Raw genomic sequence first — 23,717 nt, 5'->3', positions numbered from 1 at the left:
TGCTTGGCTGTATTACCCAAGAAGCTACACTTCTGATACCTTGTATTCCTTGCTCCCCACCTTTCCCCAAGGAAACATAACTAGTAGAGCTTGGGAATGAATCTAATATAGATTCTGATGCTAATGTGGCATCTGTATCAGAATGGCACATTATTTTCATTAATTGTTTAATTAATTGTTTAGCTAACAAGTCAGTGTAGGTCACTGATAAATCCCACTTTGTGGACGGCCAGAAAGCAGAAGTTCTGTTGTGCTGAGGTAAATTACGCTCTTAGTGCCCAGGTTGCCTACAAAGCAGGTTGTAGGAATGCCATGCTGTGGAAAAGAAATGTGTATTCCTCTCCATGACACTCTGCTGTGCTTCTGCCCTCACTATAAGAAGCAGCATGGAGATAGCAGGAGGGAACTCAAAACATTACTCTTGCTTTTGATATGTAGCGTGTACAGGTCTAGGATGGAAACATGTTTTTCTTACTGGAAAGCAGACTGGCTTTAATTCAACAAATAATATGAAATTCAGTGTAGCATAATGTACAAACATGTTGAAAAATGTAACGCTCATAGCATTCTGTCTCTATTTTCAGGAGCCTTTCCGTAGCTTACATAAATATTGGACTGATTTTGATGTTATATATGGACCGTTATTTTGAATCTATTCGACAGTTCACTCAAGCCATTCAGCTGGATCCATTAGATATTAGACCATACATGTGCAGAGCCCAGGCATATCAAAGGGTATCTATCTATTCTTTACCTATGCTGTAGAATTTGTGTGATAGGTGCTCAATAGGTAACTAGCTGCTTTAAGGCTTGCATATAAAACAATACTGGGACAATGTGCAAGAAATGCAAAGACTTTCTCAGTGCAAACAACAGAAGTCCTGGTGTTTTCTTAGTCAGAACCATCTCTCTGAAGGCTTAATTTAGTTCTAAAAACTAATGAAGAGTATTTAGGGTCTACGGTGTTGAACATTCTGGCTTTGTTTTTTCCTTGATACATGCGCTAGTTAAAACTTCCCACTTGCTTAATTTTTTTAAAAAATTCCCCATATAAATTTGGATTTGGAAATCTGGACATGCCCTATTATTTACATAAAAGGATTTCCTTCGGCTAGCAGGGACGGTATGATGGATTATGGCCCTTCCTTCTGGTCAAGGCAGAAATGAAAGCTGTGGAAGTTTCTTAACAATCAATTGAAGTTTATTTACTGTTAAAAGATATGGATTAAAAATGTTTTAAAAAGGAGGAGGTGGTCCTTGTATAGGAGAACACATTGAATGAGATGGTGGTATCCTGAGACAAAGAATAATGGATGTTTGTCTGTTTTAAAATAACAGGTTCATGATCTAAAGAGTGCAATTAAAGATATAAACAGAGCCATTCATCTCCAGCCCAACTCACCCCACTTATGCTTAACAAGGTAAGATTGTTATCAGTTTCTTTCTTTCCTACTTTTATTGTCCACCTGTATTATCACTGTATGTATCATGTAAGCCTTTGACGTGATGTTAAATGTGCTAGTACATTTAATGTTTCTTTTTTAAACTTAAAAAAACAGTTTTGAGGGAGTATTCTTAATCATTTCCCCCAACACCACACTCTGGGAAAAATTACCTCCCAAACTTGCTGTTTCCTTCCTTGAGTGAACTAGTCTGGGTCATTACCAGGAATGTGGTTGGGATACCATGTATGTATGTATGTATGTATGTATGTATAAATGAATGAATGAATAAATGTGTATTCATACATGTATAAATGCATTTATACATTAATGCCATGTCTAGTTTGACTCTTGGTGTCTGTTTAGGGACACTGAAGGTTACTGGTGGTGGCTTGGTATACTAGGTGAATATCAACCTTTGTTGAAGAATCACATAAATTACACTGATGTGGGTTGAGGGTTGCACATATATACTGTGCTGCCTTCATGTTGCTAAGAAATAACATTGATAGCAGAGTGCAGGTGCTAACCCTTAACTGGCCTGGTAGGCACTGTGTTGCCCTCCAGATGCTGTTGGAGCCCAACCCCTATGAACCCTAGCCAGCATGGAGTTGTAGGCCTGTAACATTTTGAGGACACCACAAAACCTTCTGCAATGGCTTCAGCTCTGAAGGAGATGGAGGACTGAACTCAACTTCCCTCCATTAGCCCTGAAGTTCAGGCTTCATTGACTCATATTTGAAGGCAGCATACAACTCAGCTGCTTCATAGGTCCTCACTATGATTTCAGATGTGTGGTCTGCCAAAGTAGTTTGTATCCTTTTAAATTTAGTTTTTAGGTCTTTTAGTGCTGGATGAATATTATTCTTTCATCAAGAATGCTACTCTAATTAAAGTGGGCTTAATAGTTGAGATTCTTCAGTGCATAACTGAATAAATAAATAAATAGAATTTCTTAGGGCGTTATTTGACTAAATGAAATTTGCCTAAATTAAAAACAAATTAGCGGGATTGTCAGAATCTGATGGAATATTTTACTTCTAGTATCAGCTCAAGAGCTATTTTTCCAGGCTGTTATGTTACATATGTTTGGTCCATTGATTTGTACTTTCATCTGCTTCTTTTGGATATTTTAATATTTATTTTATTTATGTAACTTGCCCTGAGGGTCAATAAAGATAGAGAGTGGGTATAAATATTGTGAATTAGCACATTTTATTCCTAGTAGATATATTTTAGGTATTTTATTAGGGATGATGCAAAGGTTGCTGAATGGTGTTCTTTTTTTAATATGTGGTGGTCTTGTAGTAAGGTTAAGGCTTACTGGGAAATGATATATAATGAAATGAAAAGGATGTTTAAAATAACGTTTGTGAAAAAACCCAGAAGCCTTTCTTCTGGGATTCATAGGGATAGAACTACCTAAATTGTATAGAAATTTATTTTTGTACGCGACTACAGTGGCAAGAATGTTACTTGCCCAAAAATGGGAAAAAGAAGTCCCAGCAAAGGAAGAATGGATACAAAAACTTATGGAATATGCAGAAATGTCAAAACTTATTGTAAGAATAAGAACTCAATATAAAAAACTTTTTATAAAAGAATGGAAATGGTTTATTGAATATTTACACGTAAATTGTAAACAGATAAAAACACTGGCAGGATTATTGTAATAACCTGAAGCTATATAAGAGTATATATGTAACGAAGATAAATAAATGAGCACGTTAAGTTAATTTGGATATGCAGAAGATAGTAAAAATAAATTTAAGGAACCACACAAAAAGGAGGAAGGAAGTCAAGTTTTAAAATGTCGAAATGAATTGTATATATCTGAAAAGTATAAATATTTTTTTTAAAAAAAGGTTGCTGAATGTATAGCCAATGAAGAGTTGATAATATTCTGTAATTTTATTTACTCAAATATTTAAATCTTTGTTGTTATTCTATTGCTATTTGAAAACAAATAAATGGTTCCATAGAAATTCCAAGCAATTAATGTATGTTAAAATACTTCATTTACAGAGGACAGTATCTACTAGAGATGCAGAATTATGATCTTGCAAGTTTCTGCATACACCAAGTTGCAGAAATGGGTCAAGGTACTGTCTGTTTATGTTTTACCTTTCTGTGCACTGTGAAGCTATGGCCCAGGTCCAAAGGATTACTTGAAGCATGCCCAGGAGCACCTGGAACTTTTCTTGAACAGCAAACCCTCATACCCTATCACAGTTGTGTTTTTTTGGTTGGGGGGGGAGTCCCCTCAAGTTCAAAATGGTTTGACATTTTTTATTTTTAAAAATAAAAGTAGTTTTATACCACCATATCACAAAATATCAGGACGGTGCACAATGTTAAAACACAATGAATGCACCATTAAAACGACAAAAATACAGATAATTGTTAAGGTGGCTAGCTAAATAAAAATTGAAAATTAAGTAGCTGCGAAGCCCTGTTGGCATAAAATGGTATGATGGCTGTCTAAGAAATATAAGCCCCAAGTCTCGTTGAGCATGCAGAACTAGTAATAAGCTAATTGGGAACCACTGCTGTATTATGCTTTATATTTGGTTTCTGTACATCACTCTGGTATTCTCTGAATGCCGAGTGCTTTAACAGAAGTTTAATACGAGTCTTTGGCATTCTGAACATTTATATTAACATTGGCTATGAAGCTTGCCTGTCTCTTATGATATCTGTATTTATACATTGAAATGCACAATAATAAATAGGTTGGCCCAGAATGAAGTTGTCCTTCAATATTTTACAGGACCCCTTGAATGTTCGCTTGTTCAAGAAGCACTTGTTCAATCATTTTGTCAGAATCACAACAAGGCCATTGTGTGTGCACTTGCAGCCTCCGAAAACCAACCTGATTGTGCCATGTTTGTTCTACTTGGAAAAATCCAAATGAAAGCCAAAAAATATAAGGTTAAAGATATGCTCTTGTATTTCTGCGGTTTTGAAGGGAACTATTTTTGAAAGCTATAGGGAAAATATGTGAGGCTGATAGAATTCTGCATGGGTTCTGGTGACTATTTCATTTCTTATTAAATCTCTATTCCTCCTTGCTGTTTTCTGCTGGGACACAGCATCCTGCTGGTTGTCCATTCTTTTCTGCTGTCTTTGCCACTCAATAGTTAATTTGTCAAGAGCTCATTTAATCTCACTGGCCTCTGTGTATGATCCCTATATTTTTATCTGTCTTGGACTTTAATCTGAACTAGAGAAAATTTCTCCTTTTTATCCTCATCTCCCCTAGCCTTCCCCATACCCTCTTCCACCCTAAAGGTAAAGGTAAAGGGACCCCTGACCGTTAGGTCCAGTCACGGATGACTCTGGGGTTGCGGCGCTCATCTCGCTTTACTGGCCGAGGGAGCCGGTGTTTGTCCGCAGACAGCTTCCGGGTCATGTGGCCAGCATGACTAAGCCGCTTCTGGCAAACCAGAGCAGCGCACAGAAACGCTGTTTACCTTCTGATCGGCAAGCCCTAGGCTCTGTGGTTTAACCCACAGCACCACCTGCGTCCCTTCCACCCTATTTGGAGGTTAATGATACCTCTCTAACTCTGGCCATGGCAGCAAGCCATGCTTCTCTGATATCTGGTGTTCTGTGAAGCCAAAGTAAACCCTCAAAAGTGGAATCTTCCCATGTGCTACTTCAGGTGTCACCAGTACTTGGGAAGATTACATTTACCAGGGCCTACTTGATAAATATGTAGAAAAATAATGGCAATTACTCTTTGGATTCAAGGTGCCAGATGAAAGCAGGCCAAGTTTTAGATCATTACTTGCTGTGCAGAAGTAAAAATGGATTGTTTCTTTTAACTGGACAGCCTAGTCCATGACACATGTCAATTGGCTGCAACTAAATCAGTCTTTCTGGCTATGTATTCAACTCATTAAGTTTGTATTTCTGTCCAGCTTTCATTACTGGGATAACCTTAGATCCTCTTTCCCTGGTGCCAAAAAAAAGAGCTGTATTACATGGTCTTCTTTGCCGCAGTACGTACAGTATGTAAGAATGTAGCAAACCTATGCATGTCTACTCAGAAGTAACTATTGATTTCAATAGAACTTACTCCCAAGTAAGTGTGCATAGAATTGTAAACATATGTGTAGAATCTATAGGGTTGGGTATTTACTTTGTTTTTTTAAAAAAAACGAAGTAAATATATCTGCGGTGAAAGAAAGATGGAGGCCACTTTGTTATTCAAAAGGGTGACTGATTCACCATTGAGCAAACTGAGCAGCACGATCACTCTCAAGACTGGGATTGCAAACATCAGTTAACTATATTTTACACTTACTTTTTATTACAGGATGCTGTAGCCAGTTTTAAACAAGCATTGAAGCGGCTGATGGATACTGCCGCTACAAGATCTACACCTAGTACATTTGAAGCTGCAGAAATATATTTTTTTATGGGACAGTGCTATATGGAGCAAGTCTCCTTATTAGAGGTACATATTTCTTAAGTGTTATGGCATTTTGGTTTTAAACATTGTACACAAAAGTTTTGATTGTGGAGTTGAAATGAGTTAAAGACTTGAGCGTTGGGATACTCTTCAATGGTTTGTTGAAAGTCCAAAACTGTGTTAAATTTTGCTTAGGCATGTCAGACAAAGTAATTTGAAGGGAAGGGGATTGTTGTTGTTCAGTTGTTTAGTCGTGTCCGATGCTTTGTGACCCCATGGAGCAGAGCACGCCAGGCACTCCTGTCTTTCACCGCCTCCCGCAGTTTGTTCAGACTCCTGCTGGTACCTCAGGGCTATTCCAATTGGGCAGTAGCACTTCTGTCACACCTCTTAGGATAGTGTCACCCTAGGCACAGAGACTAAGGGCAAGATTTAGCTACCCCGTTCTGCGAGGAGAAGCCAATGCAAGGACTCCCTTTGGCACAACAGGGCTTTCCTTCCTCTCTCCCCTGTGCACCTCCCTCAGATCTGTTTTGGAGGGTCAGCAGATCTCCCAGAACAATGTGTGAGGGTAGGAGAGGGAAGATAATTTTCCTTAGCGCCATGTTGAATTCCTGGAATATATTTAATCAACCAGCCAAGCTATTGATGGGTTGCAATTATACTTCTATTGCAATAATGTTTTTAGCTATTATCAGCTTGGTATGTGTATAGGTAGGGGATTCATTTTTATAATAAATAAATTAATAACAATAGTACATCATCTGGTAAAGCAACAAATGTTTAGGATTACAGGATTATCAATTTGCCACTGTTCTTCTCCCATGCTGGCACGCTTGAACTTCTAATGCTTGAAGACAGGAATGCAGTTGTGTCTCAGGAACTTCTAAGCAGCCTGTTCCCAGAAGATACCCCAGTGAAGTTCCTGCCTTTTGTTTCTGGCAATAGCTTAGCAATTCTTTCTGCATTTCTTTGTTATTCAGGTTTGTACTTTTCTCTGTTTTCTGCTCTGTGTGCTCAGGATCCTTTTATTCATTCTCTCAATTATTTCTCTGTATTTTTCTGTCTCTGTAGCTAGTTTTGTGTGTCTAATCTTTGTGGCAAGTGGAATCTTCCCTTGGCTGTTCCAGTGTCACAAGCTTAATTAATTCTGTGGTTGTCTACATTTTTTTTATTCCTTTTGCTAGTTTGTGTGATTGATATTAATTGATTCTGCGTTCAGTTGGTTCTTAAATTCCTTCAAATTCCTTCAATAATTGTCTACGATTCATTCCCCTTTGTGATTGTCATAATTGATTATTGTAATTAATTCCCCTCTGTGACTTGCCATGATTAATAATACCCTGCAGTGATTTTCTGTCTTGAACCCCATGGTTCCATTGGGATCAGACATGGATTGGCAAGTTCAGACTGATGAGGACGAGGCAGAAGCAGAAGGGGTGTGTGAATAATAGGAACTGGGGATGGAGCAGAGAGCCTTATTGGGGACATTGAAGAGGGCATTAACAACCCACAGGAGATGTCTGAGCTGAAGGTGGCAGTGGCTGAACAGGAGCCAGAATGGGAGGGCAAAACCTTACTGTCTCTATGAGAGTAAATTCTGGTATTTGAACCATCACCTCCTTCTTTTTCATTGGCATTGCATTTTCATAGCAAAATTGTTGGCATGAGTGCTGAAGAATTTAGTTAAGTGTCTGTGTTTCCTCAATATGTTAAGTCCCCCTGCCCCCTTGATATACTATAGAAAATTAACTTTAAATGTTTTATATGAATAAGAGAGTTCAAAACAAAATACTGATCACTTCTACTATGCCCCTTGTGAAAGCCTGCGCTGGGTACAGCAGGACATGGTTCACTTTGATCAATTTAACTAACTTCTCTAAAAAATATAGAGCATATATTTTGATCAAGAGGGCTTGTCAAGAGTAAGCCACCCACCCTCTTTGTGGCCACTCACCTCATACCATAACAAGAAGGTTTGTTGAGTGATTTCCTTAAATTGGAATTAAAATACTTTATAGGTCCAAACAGCTGATAATATTCTTCTTCATTTAAGTGCAGTAAACAAAATGGCCAAATTGGATAGATTTGATTACCGGTAATTAGATTTTCTATTCCTCTTTCCATTAAAACGAATCTGAAAGAGGCTCAAAGACAATAAATAACAATAACATAATAATACATCCCAGGTATTACATAAGTCATATTATATAAATTAACAAATCATCAGTAAAACAATAACAATATGTATAGCACCATTAGCAAACCAGCAACTAAAAACTAATCTAAGCATCACAGTTACAGCATAGTCAAACTGGGTCAGTATGAAAAAATTAGGCAGTAAATGGTCTTGTCTGGGATAGATAATAACAATTAGAAGTCTTAATAAGACATTAAACTTCTGTTTTGTTAATATGTGGCCAATTTGGTAATATCTAAAAAATGGTCCTATTTACTACCTCATATAACAACAGATACTGTCTGGGCCTCTTGAAGAGTGTTAAAACCTATTTTCAGAATGTGAGGCCTATTTAAACATTGGAATTTATCCCTCCATAACTGGTATCATTTGCCTAATTTCATGCAATACAAAGTCCTAAAGCGGTAAACGTTTTATATTCTTGACAATATAGTCTAGACAAAGGGCAGTATTTAGTAATACTAACTTTATTGTATTTTTAGGCCTGTGACGCTTTTACTTCTGCTGTCAAGCTATATCCACGTTATGCAGATGCATACTATCAGCGAGGGCTTTGCAGAATGCAGCTCCATCAACCTAAGTGCATATTAGATTTTAACAAAACACTTGCTGTTCAGCCAGACCATTTTCAGGTAATGCTGAAAATTTGATTTTTGGAGATACTGAAATAGAGCTTATCTTATCTCAATGTTCTACATTTAGCAATAAAAATAAGGTAAAGGGACCCCTGACCATTAGGTCCAGTCGTGGCCAACTCTGGGGTTGCGGCACTCATCTCGCTTTATTGGCCAAGGGAGCTGGCGTACAGTTTCTGGGTCATGTGGCCAGCATGACTAAGCCCCTTCTGGCAAACCAGAGCAGCGCACGGAAACACCGTTTACCTTCCCTCCGGAGCGGTACCTATTTATCTACTTGCACTTTGACGTGCTTTTGAACTGCTAGGTTGGCAGGAGCAGGGACTGAGCAACGGGAGCTCACACTGTCGTGGGGATTTGAACCGCCGACCTTCTGATCGGCAAGTCCTAGGCTCTGTGGTTTAACCCACAGCGCCACCCGCGTCCCTGAGCAATAAAAATAGTAGATTGCAAATCCCTGGAAAAGTTGATTCTAGTTCGTCTTCATTAAATTTACTTTGTGGTATACCAGGGCCAATGGTGTGGGCTGATTTTTCAGGCCTGCTCATTCAGCCACACCCCTACCTATCCACAGTGGCGTAGCGTGGGGGGTGCAGGGGGGGCCGGCTGCACCGGGCGCAACATCTGGGGGTTAGGGTTAGGGGGTGCAAATCCACAGGTTAGGGGGCGCAAATCCACGGGTTAGGGGGCGCAAATTACTTGCCTTGCCCTGGGTGCTGACAACCCACGCTACGCCACTGCCTATCCAAACACATACACCTCTGTGTAGGCATTGTGTGTCTATATAGTAAGAAGCATTTATTAGCATGCAAGGAGTTTTCTAGAGGCCTCTGTTACATTCCTGTTTAACATCTCTTGCCAGGTACTCATGCAAAAGGGGGTCCTTCTGCAGAGTGAGGCCTTCTGGACAAGGTAACCAGAAGGTTGCCTAAACTGCTGCTGTAGTTTGCCACTGGAACCCGAAATGCTGTTTTAAATTTAGAAATCTTAAAAGTTATTTGTAACCCAGGCCACCTCACCCAGAGGACTTCACTCTGAAGATCCCCCCTTGGGTCTTTCTCAGAGCTAGGTGAGTGGAAAAACTTCTAGGAAAAGAAAACAAAGAAACAAATAAAGTGAGGTAACAGGAGGAGCAGGAATGAGGAGATGGCAGGGTGAAAGAGGAGGATGTTTGCTTTACTAGCACCATAAAGAAGACTGAGCAGCAGCAGAATTACTAGCCATCTCAGGCAGCATAATGTCTGGTACTGGGCCTGTTGGTGTTTGTTTCCTTCTAAAATGTATTTGTTTTCCCCCCTGTAATGCTTTTGTAAAGGCATATTTAAGCCGTGCTGCTTACTATGGATGCAAAGGAAGATTCTCCAAGGGAATAATGAATTGCAATGAAGCCCTCAGAATTCAGCCTACTAGCGTGAGAGCCTATCTTTATAGAGGAGCACTGAAGTTTTATAACAGGGTAAAAATGTTGTCTTATTTTTTTTTGTGATGAAGTATGTTGCCTTTTGCAGGTAAAGACAGATGTTTCGAGTACACTGCTGCTCATTTTAAAGAAGAATCGAAAATTTATGATTAACACACTAATGAAGTAATCAGCCTTAACTGAACATATTTTTGAAATATAGGGTGGGATTCAATGTCAATAGAAGCCCAGTTTCCCCTTGCACAACAAGTCCCCACCCCTGCTGCTTGTTCCCCTGAAATTGGTTCATTTTGGGGGGAGGGGTAATCCCTAAAACAGTGCATGGGGGGCAGGAGGAGAGGGGGATTGTTCCTTTGCCAAACCAAAATGCTTGCTCTGACATGACAGTCACATGAGTTCAATGCTGAATTCCTCCCATAGTTTAATAATGATTGCCACTTGTAAGAAATAGCACACTTTCATGTCATGAAGGTGGACACAAGTGTTTGTTGGTTTTAAAAATACCTATAACTATAACATTGGTAACTGTTTTAGGGAGACAGTATGAGCTAATATAGGTGAGGTAATACTTTAAAAGAAAAGATCCCTGTGAAGCTTATAAACATCTGCCCCTTTCATCTGTCCAATCCCTGAAAATCTCAGGGTGCTTTTTCCAAAAGAATTGCATTGTTGGATCAGACAAAAATCTGCTTTGATTCAAACAGAAGACACAGGCCACTACAAGCACGCAATAGGTGATGGTCATTCTCTGTTTCCAGCATCAGGTAACATATATGTATTCTGCCTTTGAATATCAAGCTTGATTAATAGGCTTGGTTAGATCTGTTCTGCCTCCTATATCTATTTTTCTATCTAACTATTCTTAAAGCCCTATAACCTGCTGGCCATCACTATGTCTTATGGTGGTGAAGTCCGTAAATTAATTATACCTTGTGTGAAGAAATGTTGTCCTTAATCTCCTGCCAGGTAACTTCACTGAATGACCACTTGTATTATGAAAGAGAAAAATTCTCTCCGCTGTTTTCACCTTCATAATTTTATAAACTTCAACAGATATCAATAGAAAACCTGCCAACACAGGATTACATATAGAGGAATGTGTAGCGATATTCATTTATACAGATTATTTGATGAGTTTAGGTAATATGACTAATGCCATGTCATTTTTTCCCTACAGACTTACAAACATGCCGTTGAAGATTTAAGTAAAGCTATAGACCTAGACAATGTTTGCATTTTGGCATATTACAATAGAGCACTTTCTTACCACTGCTTGAAGGACAGCAAAAATGTATGTTTCTTTTTAAAAGGGCAGTTACATAATACTTTTCAATTGCTTTACCTCTATTTCTGAATCTGAATGTCCTGCTTTTATTTTTAATTATCATGCCTTTTCCCAGTTTATGACATTTGTTCACTTACTGTGTTTACTAACTTCAGTCTAGAGTTCTGTGTACATTGTAGCATTTGCATTGAGCTCTTCACAGTGTGAAGGGGAGCTTCACACTGTGTTACTTTGTTGGTAACGGCCTCTGCATTTGATCCTTGTGGTAGCTTTCCCTAACATGGCATCAGCCTCAGATAGCATGGTCAACGCTCAGAGATTATGGGAGTTACTTAATAGATGAAGGGCACCAAGTTGGGGGAAGGCTATTCTATGATTTTATGAATTTATAGCATCACATCGACAGACCCTTGCACACCTTAAGAACCCACAGTGATGCGAATAGATGATTGCAAAAGTACATTTAATATGGCAAATGACAAGTGGTGCCTTTCTGTGTTGATTTTAGCTTTGTTGTTGTCGTGATGCCAATATTTGACAGCAAAAAGTACCAGTTGCTTTTACTTGCATTTTCAGTATTTACATCCCAAGCCTATTAGTGTATGAATATTCTAACCAGTGATGTCGGATGTAAATTTTTCCAAAATGTAAATTTTCCAATGTTTTGCTTTTCCATGGAAACCTTTCTGTTTCATAAGTTTATTAGTTAAATGAATGGATGCCAGTTGCAAATACAATATTAGGCAAGCTTAGAGGTTTCACAATTTTTGGCCTTGTTTCCTAAATATGCACACTGAAAAATTTCCTATGCACAAATTACACTAAATATGCTAATTTGCATAGGCAATTCCCCCCACAAAACCCACTGGTCTTAACTGTTTCCCTACCTTTGTACCCCATATGAGGAATACTTTGATGGTTGGTTCATAAAAGATTTGCTGAATGTGCAAATTCAGTGAAAGAAAAAAATCTGCATTTTAAAAAACTTACTTAAATGCTATATTTTTCTTAATTTGCTGTATTTTTTCTTAACTTTATCAGACATTCTGTGAAAACCAATAAAAATTACTTAACCAATAAAACTTAATCAGACACATGTAACTACTGCAGTTAAAGACAGATTTATTAAGATGACCAGAGGTAGTACAAAATCAATAGTCTTGTGATTAAGCAGATGGTGCAATTGGGAAATTCCAAGGTCCATGATATCATCTTGTAGTTTTGATGATAAACTGACTTCCAAGGGTTGCTCAAGGCACTCCTGTCAGCTACAGTGCCATGGTTAAGGTCCTTTTCTTTCCCCAAATCGCCAGGTTGGGAAGAATGAATTGCTTTTAGCTATGCCAAATTTATTCTTAATCTATTTCTCCCTTGTATTTCATAACAGCAAACTTTATAGTCACTATAGTTCATGAAACTAAGGCTAAAACAAAATACTGAAAATTAATTATTTTCTCTGAACTTTGCTGAAACTTGGAAAATTGTACAATTCTTTGTTAGACACCCTAGTAAAGTTATATAATATAAGCCACATTTCTCAAGCCTTTATTCCAGGAATGGGGAACCTCTGACCCTTCAGAATTTGTTGGCTCCCATCAGCCACAGTCCGCATGGCTAATGGTCAGGGAGGGTTGGAGTTGCAGCTCACTCTGTACCATCTGAAGGGCCACAGGCTTCTCCACCCTGCTTTATTTCTTTGAAAAGCAAACAGGTAATTAATCAGATGGGGAGATTAGAATGTCTTTATACAGGATAATGAGATTCCATATTTTGCACTATTTACCAGTTACTGTGTGTATTTTTACAGGCTTTGAAAGATTATGGGATTGTTCTTCTTCTTGAGCCCAGCAAGGACATTGTTCTGAAAGTGTTGATCAACCGTGCCTTACTCTATGTAGATTTCAACCAACATGCTAATGCACTAGAGGTACAGACCTAACTTAGTCATGTCCTGTTACTTTCAGTAGGTCTATTCTGAATATAGCCTAGTTGCTTAGGCACTCAAGAGGGTGGTGACCAGTCAGCTTCAGATATTCTTGGTGACGGCTGTTTATCTAGATTCACTTCATTCTGTCTTTAGGCCCCAGTTTGGCTTTGGTCTCCCTGACGGACGACTTCTTTCTGTAGTGAGAGAGTGCAGCTCTGTTGATTCTCCTAGATCTGCATTTTATTGGAATGACTTTATGTACTGAGGGTATTAGGCACAGTCCTAACCAAAGGGCTGATTCCAGAGGGTGGGAAGTGTGTGGCTTCTACTCAGCCCCATGTAAATTGGTTTGAGGGGTCGCATAGGATTCTATTTTGTCCCTAATGCTACATCTATATGGAGCTGCTGGCTGAGGTGATTTGGATGCCATCAATATGCAGATGACACCCAGCTGTGTTTCTTCATGTTATCTGAGTCAGCTGAAGATGTGCAGTTTCTTGTACATCTGGTGTCTGGCTGCTGTGGTTGGCTAGATGAGACCTAGTAACTGGAAAATGAATCTGGACTGAAAATGCTCTGGTTAGATGTTTCCAATATCAGGGAACTGGGTGGATGACTTGTTCTTGATGGGAATGTCTGGACTGATGTTATTCTAATAACAGTCTGAAACCTGGCTATTTACAAAGATGTTTGGGGACTGTGACTGATTCTATGCTGAGTTAGTTGCTTTATATCTGGTCTATGTGCCATGTTTTAATTGCTGTTGATTGTTATTTATTGCAGAATTACTGTTCCCTGCACTGAGATCTCTGGATTAATGATGGGATATACATACTTAAAATAAAATTTAAAAACTTTCTTTTTTCTCAGAAAGTGCTGGTTTCCACTCACAGCTGTGGGTATGAGCAATGTGCTAGCATTATAGGCACTTAATGGATGATGCCTGTGACGTCAGTGCTGGGTGCATCACACATATTTTCTTTCTCTGTTTTTAGGACTTTGCAGAAGTAGCACTGAGTAAGCCAAAAGACTGTAAACTATTTCAAAATATCGGACACTGCTGTCATAGGTAATAATACTGAACAGTAGGGATTTAGAATAAATGCTTTGATGTCATGGTTTACAATAGAGTTGGCAAAGCACAAGTTGAGGAACATTTCAGTTGCAATGGGTGGTTTCCCGAGCAAGAGGTTGAATGGATTTCTTGTGTGCTTTTAGTTCTTAGGCCCTGTAGGCTCTGCTCTTTCCCACAAGCTTTTCACCTAGGGCCAGATCAGTGTGGAATCCTTTTAGCATGCTAGCTGGGCAATGGCAGCAGTGCAAAAATTGCTGGAGGCTGTTCCCCCACCATTGCCTTTTCTCCAGGGCTGGTCCAATCAGAGTGGGGATGCTCTAGTCTGCTCTGCAGTTCAGGAAGGGCACAGAAAGCGTGTGAAAAGAGCAGCTATTCTTCAACCCCTCTTCCACTCTGGATAGGCTGCAAATGGGAGACGGAGATTTGGAGCTTGTTTCCTCAGAGGGCTCCCCACCTCTACAGAAAGTTTAGTTAATTAAAAGGAACAGCAATCAGGGAGCACCTTCCATTTCAGGTTGGACTGTATAGTATATAAGGAAACTTAGTCCTTCATGCTCAGCTTCCCCCACCAAGTCTCAGAGAAGCTTCCCATAGAAGACGAAGGAGATCAGTCAGATGGTGGTGGGTGGTAACAGCCTGAACAGCACATAGATCAGATTTTAAAGGCAAAGTTCTAATCTGCCCCTGTATCCAGAACAGGATATTTACAATAAGAAAAATGCTGCTTTGGTCTGCTTCTGAACAAGTTCACATGACCAGCACAATATGTGACTCATGCTTGAAAAAGGAATATAGATGGTGAAATAAATACTATAAACCATGCCAAAATAAGCCATGTGAGAATGCATTATTCAAAAATGAGAGGGATGTTTTGGCTACAAATTATATTTATGGTCCTGGTTTCTGCACCATTGCTTGTTCACTCATTGTAAAGTTGTTGTTGTTTAGTCGTTTAGTCGTGTCTGACTCTTCATTACCCCATGGACCAGAGCACGCCAGGCACCCCTGTTCTCCACTGCCTCCCGCAGTTTGGTCAAATTCATGCTGGTAGCTTCAAAGACACTATCCAACCATCTCATCCTCTGTCATCCCCTTCTCCTTGTGCCCTCCATCTTTCCCAACATCAGGGTCTTTTCCAGGGAGTCTTCTCTTCTCATAAGGTGGCCAAAGTATTGGAGCCTCAGCTTCAGGATCTGTCCTTCCAGTGAGCACTCAGGGCTGATTTCCTAAAGAATGGAGAGGTTTGATCTTCTTGCAGTCCATGGGACTCTCAGGAGTCTCCTCCAGCACCATAATTCAAAAGCATCAATTCTTCGACGATCAGCCTTCTTTATGGTCCATTGTAAAGTATATAATATCAAATGTTGCTAATAAAACGCTTAATTTCAAATGTGTATTGATTTTCAGACTTCAGAAATACGAAGAAGCTGTGCAGTCATTTTCAAAGGTTATTAAATTAGATCCCTTTTCTCTGGATGGCTATATTGGACGAGGAAATGCATATCTGGAATATGGTCATGAGAAAGGTACCAGACAAGCCCAGAAAGATTTCGCAAGAGCAATACATCTGAATCCCTTGTGCATAAAGGCCAGACTTTGTGCAGGATATAGTTTGCAGGTAATGTATTGGTAACCGTGTCTTTATAATATTCGACTACACTCAGCAATCTTAAACTTCCTCTGACAATTTAGGGCATTCACTTAAAATACATAATGAACATTAAAGATTTAAACACTTTTCTTAAGGATAAAATAACCAGCACATATAAGTGTGGTTGTAGGTCAGTTATTTCCATTTCTCATACCTAGATTAAATCTATTTTTAACCAGTAAGAAGAATTGATGCCCTCTGATTTATGTAAGACCTGTGCCTATCGTACACAGCACTCTTAACTGTTGGAGATCAATACTAGAAAGCAGTACTATTTTCCTATGAAATTCATAGGGGAAAGAAGCAGAGTAGGAGCTGTTTTCCATAGTTCCCATAGTGCAACCTGTAACTTCCCATACTTCTCAGCTTTATCCTGCTGGCAATGTCACGAGGTGTACCACCCTGTATATGGATCGCCTTTTGTGTGAGGTCAGGACATGTGTCCATTTAAAATGTGTGTATGCCTTAAACCCTTTTGCCTAATAAATAACCTGTCATATCAGGAAGTAGAAAAATTGGTTTCTTACACGGAAATGAGAGACAGAGATTATATGGGCTTTAGGCAGGAAACTTACAACTATGATCCCTAGTAATAAACCATGTTAAAGTCCAGACTAGAACCCTTTGTCACAGCACTGGCAAAGTGGTTAAGGAGAAAGAGACTGGCAGAGTCATAGAGGTATGAGACATTACTATAGAAGATCGGTCCTACTGAGATAGCGGCACTGCAATTAAAACATGACTATTTCAGTAAGTGAGGAGGAGCTTCTACATATAGCCTTGGATCTAGATATTCTGTGCATAGCACTTGGCTCATGGGGTACTCCTGCTGACAGAAGGCGGGGGGGAGCAGTTTTCACTAATTCTTCCTGCCACCCCCTATGCTCCTTGGAAATATACTCTGAGCTACATAGCCCTCCAGAAAGGTGTAAGTGGGTGCTGCAGTGGGAAGGCAGGATTGGAAAAAATACCTCCATCCCCGCTTTCCACCAGTTGGGGTCTCTGCTGGATCAAAGATCCTCCTGTGAATGGAAGAAACCTTTCCACAAATGGAAGAACAATTATGGATACAAGCTAGTGGAAATGTTGACATGTTAGTCCTAAAATGAAACTTTGCTGGGAAACTCTTGCACAACACAGCAGTCAACAGATTGGAATAGTTCTGCATTAACTGAGATATGAAAAAGGAAATTACAAATTACCTTTTCTTTGCATTTCATATAGCTCACTGTATTGCTATTGTGGTTTGTCATAAAGCAGCTCTCTACACATTGTTTTGAAATAATACTCATTTAAATTAGGAACTAGCTTTACAGCCTTTGGGCAGTTTTGTCGATATACTTCCAACAAATACCTACGTGGCTAGTAGTGTTTTCAGTCTTCACAAGCTTCTGTAAACAGCTTCACATGCTTTCTTGTAACATGCAAAGGATTGCACAGTTGGTGAACAGTTCTAAAACTGGCCCCCAACCAGTAGGTAGGGGAATACAGAGCAGTGGGGTTTTTGTGCATCAGCGTAAAGTGGGGCTGGTTTGGGATCCAACGGGTACCAAGGTAGCTCAGCTCCTCTGTTGGGACATCTTTTTTCAGTGCTCCACACTGGCTGCTAGCAGAAGAAATCTTGCCAGGAGTGAATTTGCCCACATGGTTGTTGCAAGACCAACACAAAGGGAGATTGGAGTACGCTATCCAGAAGGAAGTTGGCACCAACAGAGTGGTGCTGGTTGGCATCACTCAGCAGGTGATGTTTACATCACACTGCAGGTGATGGCCAGCAAAGGCTGACAGAGCTCCAGACTGGTGCTGAGTCATTTGGATTTCTGTGCCCATGACATTTGCAGGTTTTCACTTTCTACAATATATAATGGATAATGAGCCTGAGAACACAGGTTTGGTTTTACTGGATAAAATCAAACTATTTAGAATTGTAACATGTATTTAACTTCATTAAAATCTGATTATAAGATGACAATTCAAGGTTCATTTTCTGGACTTCTTTTACTGATTATCTACCGGTTCAGGATGATGGAAGATGTAGTCCAAAATATCTTGAGGGGACCAGTTTGACATAGGCACATTTTTAAAGAGGTGAGAGGGTTTTTTTTACTGTGTCTGATTTTGTTACTGGTTATGTTAAATTATTGTAGGCTCTTGGAAAGTTTCAGAAAGCTTGGGCCCAGTTTTCAGCAGTTCTTTATATTGATCCCAAGTGTCACATTGCTTATGATGGGCGAGCTGTAGTCTCTCTTCAGATGGGCGATACCTTTGCTGCCTTTCAAGATACAAATGCTGCACTCAAGGTAAATATTTGATCTTTTACTGATCATTTGCAGTGTCCTTCCTTGCTTGTAATTTATACCCTTCATGTAAACTCTGTCTTTCCGCAGTATCTCCAATTTGCTTATAATTTGCTCCTTATCTTTGACAGTTGCTCATATGCACTCAGCCTTTCACAGGCTGGCATACAAGACATGTATGTGATGGATTGCGTGTCCCGATTTCCCCAGGTTCTCAGGGCAATTCTGCAACATTCTTTTTACTACTCATGTGAGAGAGAGTTGACTTCTCTCTCTTAAGTTAGCTTTCTTAACTGCAGCTGCCACAGCATTTCATAGTGCCCATTTCCATTTCATGCAAGAGGGGCAGAGAGAGTGGAGGAGGAGGGCTTCAGAGATATCATAGTTGCCAGGGAGATTGAGGGTCTTGGTGAAGGAGAGTGTCCACCTTTAGGAAGAGGGAAACATTCCCTTAGAAGGGATCCATTCCTTGGGGGAGAAACATCTATCCTCTTGTGCCAAAGATACTTCTCAGGTGGATGGATGGATCACGGCTGTGGGTGATATATGATTATTAAGAATATAGATAATTGTGGACAGTGTTTTTTTTCTGGGGGGACGCAGGGGTACGCATACCCCTAAACATTTTTTGAATCTAGGTTTGGCCTCATTGAGGGGCAGTATTTCAATATGAGTAGGAAAATGAGAGTACCCCTAAACATTTTTTTAAGAAAAAAAGCACTGATTGTGGATGTGGTGGGCCTGCGGACCACAGGGTTAATTGTCTGCATGGCATGAAGGTTGCACAGATGTTGCCAGTTGCCTAGATAGCATGGTAGATAGTGCTGGGGAAGAGTCAGTGGTCATGGTGCATGTAGGCACCAATGACATGGGGAAACGTTATGCCCGTCATGGCTAGTAGCCATTTCAACAAGTGTGCTCTGTGCATGGGTGGGTTTCCAAGTTTAGTTTGCACTTCTAAGTTCATTCTCATGCATATATCTGCTCTGCTGCTGTATATTAACATCTCCGCTTTTATATCATAATTTGAAGGTAACTGTCAAGATCAAGATATTACTGTCTATTTCTAACAACCATGTCCTTTATGAGTTCTATTCCTACAATTTTATTTATGTTGACTATATTTCAGGTAACTACAAGTGCAGAGCTGCTTACTAATCGAGGTGTCATTAACCAGTTTATGGGATATTTAAACTGTGCCATGAAAGATTATCAGCAAGCTATCTCCATTGACCCCAGCTATGCTTTGGCATATTTCAATGCAGCAAATATCTACTTTAACAACAGGCAGTTTTCACAGGTCTGTATTTGATTCTGTGCACGCTAATTTTCCTGAACTCTTTTCCTTGGAATGGTTTGCTTGCATGATTTCAGTTAGTAGATGATTTTTTAGCACAATCCTTAAAAAGCATTTTTGTCTTAAAGCTCAAGGGCGGGTGACTCACATCCTGATTTTCCAGGCTGACTGGAAAGGTCACTCTGTACAAGTTTTGGGGTGGAGGCAGAAGGGAGAACCATGCTAGACTCTAATGCACTTCCCCCATATTGCAGTACTGTGGGGTACTGGGCAGTTGCTTGCCCTACAGCAGTGCTCTGTCTACTGATCTGTCAACAACACCAATAGCAACAGCAAGCGTAGGAGGAACTAGCAAATGCAAGGCTGCAGGATCGTGTATCTGCTTCGATGTGTTCATACCACGCACTGGGATTTATGTACACAGTACTTAGGGATGCAGGTGGCCCTGTGGTCTAAACCACAGAGCCTAGGGCTTGCTGATCGGAAGGTCGGCGGTTCAAATCCCCACAACGGGGTGAGCTCCCGTTGTTCGCTCCCAGCTCCTGCCCACCTAGCTGTTCTAAAGCACGTCAAAGTGCAAGTAGATAAATAGGTACCGCTCCGGCGGGAAGGTAAATGGCGTTTCTGTGCGATGCTCTGGTTCGCCAGAAGTGGCTTTGTCATGCTGGCCACATGACCCGGAAGCTGTCTGCAGACAAACAGCGGCTCCCTTGGCCTATAGAGCGAGATGAGCGCTGCAACTCCAGAGTCGTTTGCGACTGGACCTTACAGTCAGGGGTACCTTTACCTTTTTATTACACAGTACTTAAAATTTTGCATTCCCGAACTAGCTGTTTTTGTGACAAAAAAGGCCATTCCCAGATATTAAATGAATATACTCTACTTCTGTAGCTATAATTAGCGTCTTTCAAGTTAGAAATGACATCTGATAATGGTACTCTAATGTATAACTTTGTAATAAAGCATGGGACAAATAGAATGCTAGTTATCAGAAAGTATTATGAAATGTTCTTTACTGTTCTGCATTTTAAATTTCCGAAAAATCATGAGAATTTGAGCAAATTTTTGATCCACTGAATAACTTAATAACCAAATATATCAGAATGCATTGTAGATAGCAATGCATTTTTTGCAAGCATTATTGTAGGACCAACCTTGTTCAGTAATGTTTATGTATTATATAATCCCCATGCAAAGGGGAAGGCAGTCTTTAGAAGGAAAGGCAGCCCTTTCCAGCATTCATACGGTCTACTGCTTACCACCCTTGTTACTGTTGACTTTCCTTCTCCAAAAAGGCAATTTGTGCACGTCGGCATTGATATAGATGCAGCAGGTGAAACTGATAGTCCTTTATGTGTTTTTCTGGAAGTCCAGAAAAGTTCACTGCTGAAAAGGAATAATAATTATTTTTTGTCATCAAAAGTACTGCCAATGGATTATTTGTTTGTTTCTTGAATTTATTAATTGCTTCACATTTAAGCAGTTTTGAAGTGATATATTGCAAAAACCTTTTACAAAATGACCACATGTGAAATAATTTTAAGAACATATCAAAAGCAATACAGTGGTACCTTGGGTTAAGAACTTAATTCGTTCTGGAGGTCTGTTCTTAACCTAAAACTGCTCTTAACCTGAAGCACCACTTTAGCTAATGAGGCCTTCTGCCGCCACTGCATGATTTCTGTTCTCATCTGAAGCAAAGTTCTTAACCTGAGGTAATATTTCTGGGTAAGCAGTCTGTAACCTGAAGCGTATGTAACCTGAGGTACCACTGTATAAAATACAGTTCTGTTATTGGCAGTAGTCATGGCTCGGATCAAACAGACTATTCCTTTGCCCCAGGTGAAGCAATAGTACTGCAGTCAGTTCACACCTGATACTACTATTCTGCAGCTGTAGTGGAAGTTTGAAGTGTAGGGGGTATGGTTTCTGGGGTTTGGTTTCTGTTTGTTAGTATGTTACACATTTTTGTGTTTTATATTGTAAACCGACCTGTGATCTTTGGCTGAAGGGCAGTATAGAAATTTAATAAACAACAACAATAAAGTTTTGCAGTAAATCAACAACTGAAAAAAATGGGATGGGGAGAAAACAACAAAATACAATTGTTTGGAATAATGTTTGTCTGAATGAATGAGCAAATTGGGCAATTACTGGAGAAAACATCTAGACTGGAATACAACCAGGCTTCCCTAAAACAAAATTCTTCATTCATTTCTCATGTTGTTGTTAGTGATTCTATAAAACAAAAGTAATAAGCAATTTCAAAATGCATATACATTTTATTTATTTTTTCAGGCAAATAACTATTATTCCAAGGCACTGATGCTTGATCCAACAAATGAATCTGCATTCCTAAATCGAGCTATTACAAATACACTGTTAAAGAAATTTGAAGAAGCAAAAGCAGATTTTGAGCAGGCAATTTGCCTCTCTCCTTTCTCGGCAGCAATATATTTTAACAAGGCAAATCTCTACAGTACATTGCAGGAATATGAGCAAGCTGAGGAAGCCATTTCAAAAGGTAAAAACACACACACACACACACAGAGAGAGAGAGAGAGAGAGAGAGAGAGAGAGAGAGAGAGCGCCACTGTAGTTTATGTACCTTCCTCTTCTTTTAAAAAGGCATTGCAAAACTTCAAAATGGTCTGTTAAATGATCTCTCTGATCCCAATGGTCAGAACTATGCAGCCCCCAAAAATGCTGCATGAAGTAGGGAGTGTAAACTTTCAATCTAGATGTGTCTGGACAATCATGCATAGTTGGTCAACAGTATGAGGCTTGAATTGTGTTTGGAGGTGGGCAAACTGCTTTTTAGCATCTCCTCCTTCCTCTTGTGATGTCACACTGGACCCAGGTAGGTTTAGCTCCCCCTAGTGCTTTTTTCCAGCTCTGATCCTGGAAGGGACCCCAAGGTACATTCCTGCCTTTCGATTGAGGCGGCAGCAAAAGAAATTCTCTGCATTTTGAACCTATGAGACAGACTGGATATCAAAATAGAATAAATTAATATTTAGTCTATCTTGTCTGGACTTGTTTCTGAGTAGATATGAAGATGATTGCACAATAAACTATATCCAAATTATGCAAGCACTTTCAGATGAATATTAGCATATCATTCTTATTTACTCTGAGAAATCACTAATAACCATGCTAACTTCTTACAGCACTGTCAATTCAGCCGTATGATTCCCTGATGTTTAAACTCAGAGCTGATATTCGTGGCAAGATGGGTTTAATGAAAGAAGCTATTGCTGATTACAAGAAAGCTATCAGTATCCAGGAACTTATCAGTGGGTGAAAATATATTTTTGTGTAGAGTAACACGATCGCCTGTATTAGTTACTTTTCCAGTTTATGTTGAATACCATTTATCTTTTGTTACTGTATATACTGTTTATACTAATGTATTGGTTGCAAATTATCTTAAATTTTAACTGTGAACGTCTGTACATATTTTATTTCCATAACTGAATAGGAAAGATTAAATGAAAAGAACAATGAAAACAATCACTTGACTATAGTAAAGAAAAAAGCAGTTGACTTATTAGAGAAATGTAAATGATAACATCTTTGTTTCTCCATTTTTAAGGACTAGATTTGCTGAAACTTCTTTAGCTGATTTTCCCTCTCATTTAATCAATATGTGAATACTCAAAGTATAATATGGATAAAGCCAAATACAAATAAACAGCTATAATAAAATGGTGGTTTGTTAAGTTATCCTCATGTATTCTAATACAGCAAATACAGACTACCCTTAATGCCCACTTAATGCCCATTCAGAAGGGGGAAAAACAGAGAGCGCAGTGCACAGAACATTCCAGCAAGAGCCATTAGAGGAGTTTAAAGGCTGAGAAAGCCCATTCAGAGCAGTTGTGTCAGCATAGAGGGTGATGTGTTGGTGTGTTGCAACCCACAGTGTACAAGTATGGTCCCTGTGCTCCTGACTCTTCAAGGACATTGCAAAAGCAGACACATCTATCCCCAAAGTCCCATGTGCTCAACCAGTCTATGGTAGGATAGGGCAACTGGGTGGATATGGAAGGAGAGTTAACACTGCATCTG

General features: G+C 39.5%; 1 protein-coding gene across 1 annotated transcript in view; it reads left to right on the top strand.

Annotated features, from left to right (window-relative positions):
• TTC6 (tetratricopeptide repeat domain 6) overlaps positions 1 to 23,217 on the top strand; it is a 64,525-nt gene extending 41,308 nt beyond the window's left edge. Inside the window, exons 21-35 of the mRNA XM_083505614.1 lie at positions 585 to 735; positions 1,339 to 1,421; positions 3,468 to 3,544; positions 4,213 to 4,373; positions 5,764 to 5,904; positions 8,542 to 8,691; positions 10,010 to 10,150; positions 11,292 to 11,405; positions 13,207 to 13,326; positions 14,322 to 14,395; positions 15,809 to 16,019; positions 18,200 to 18,352; positions 19,479 to 19,649; positions 21,945 to 22,170; positions 22,817 to 23,217. Coding sequence (XP_083361740.1) covers positions 585 to 735; positions 1,339 to 1,421; positions 3,468 to 3,544; positions 4,213 to 4,373; positions 5,764 to 5,904; positions 8,542 to 8,691; positions 10,010 to 10,150; positions 11,292 to 11,405; positions 13,207 to 13,326; positions 14,322 to 14,395; positions 15,809 to 16,019; positions 18,200 to 18,352; positions 19,479 to 19,649; positions 21,945 to 22,170; positions 22,817 to 22,950 — 2,107 coding nt within the window. The 3' untranslated portion in view covers positions 22,951 to 23,217. The remainder of the gene's footprint in view (positions 1 to 584; positions 736 to 1,338; positions 1,422 to 3,467; positions 3,545 to 4,212; positions 4,374 to 5,763; positions 5,905 to 8,541; positions 8,692 to 10,009; positions 10,151 to 11,291; positions 11,406 to 13,206; positions 13,327 to 14,321; positions 14,396 to 15,808; positions 16,020 to 18,199; positions 18,353 to 19,478; positions 19,650 to 21,944; positions 22,171 to 22,816) is intronic.
• The last annotated feature ends 500 nt before the right edge of the window (positions 23,218 to 23,717 follow it).

The sequence above is a fragment of the Podarcis liolepis genome (genome assembly GCF_965112155.1).
Source record: "Podarcis liolepis genome assembly, chromosome: 1".
NCBI lineage: Eukaryota > Metazoa > Chordata > Lepidosauria > Squamata > Lacertidae > Podarcis > Podarcis liolepis.
The sequence above is the reverse complement of the archived record's forward strand: the minus strand, read 5'-3'. Positions and strand labels throughout refer to the sequence as shown.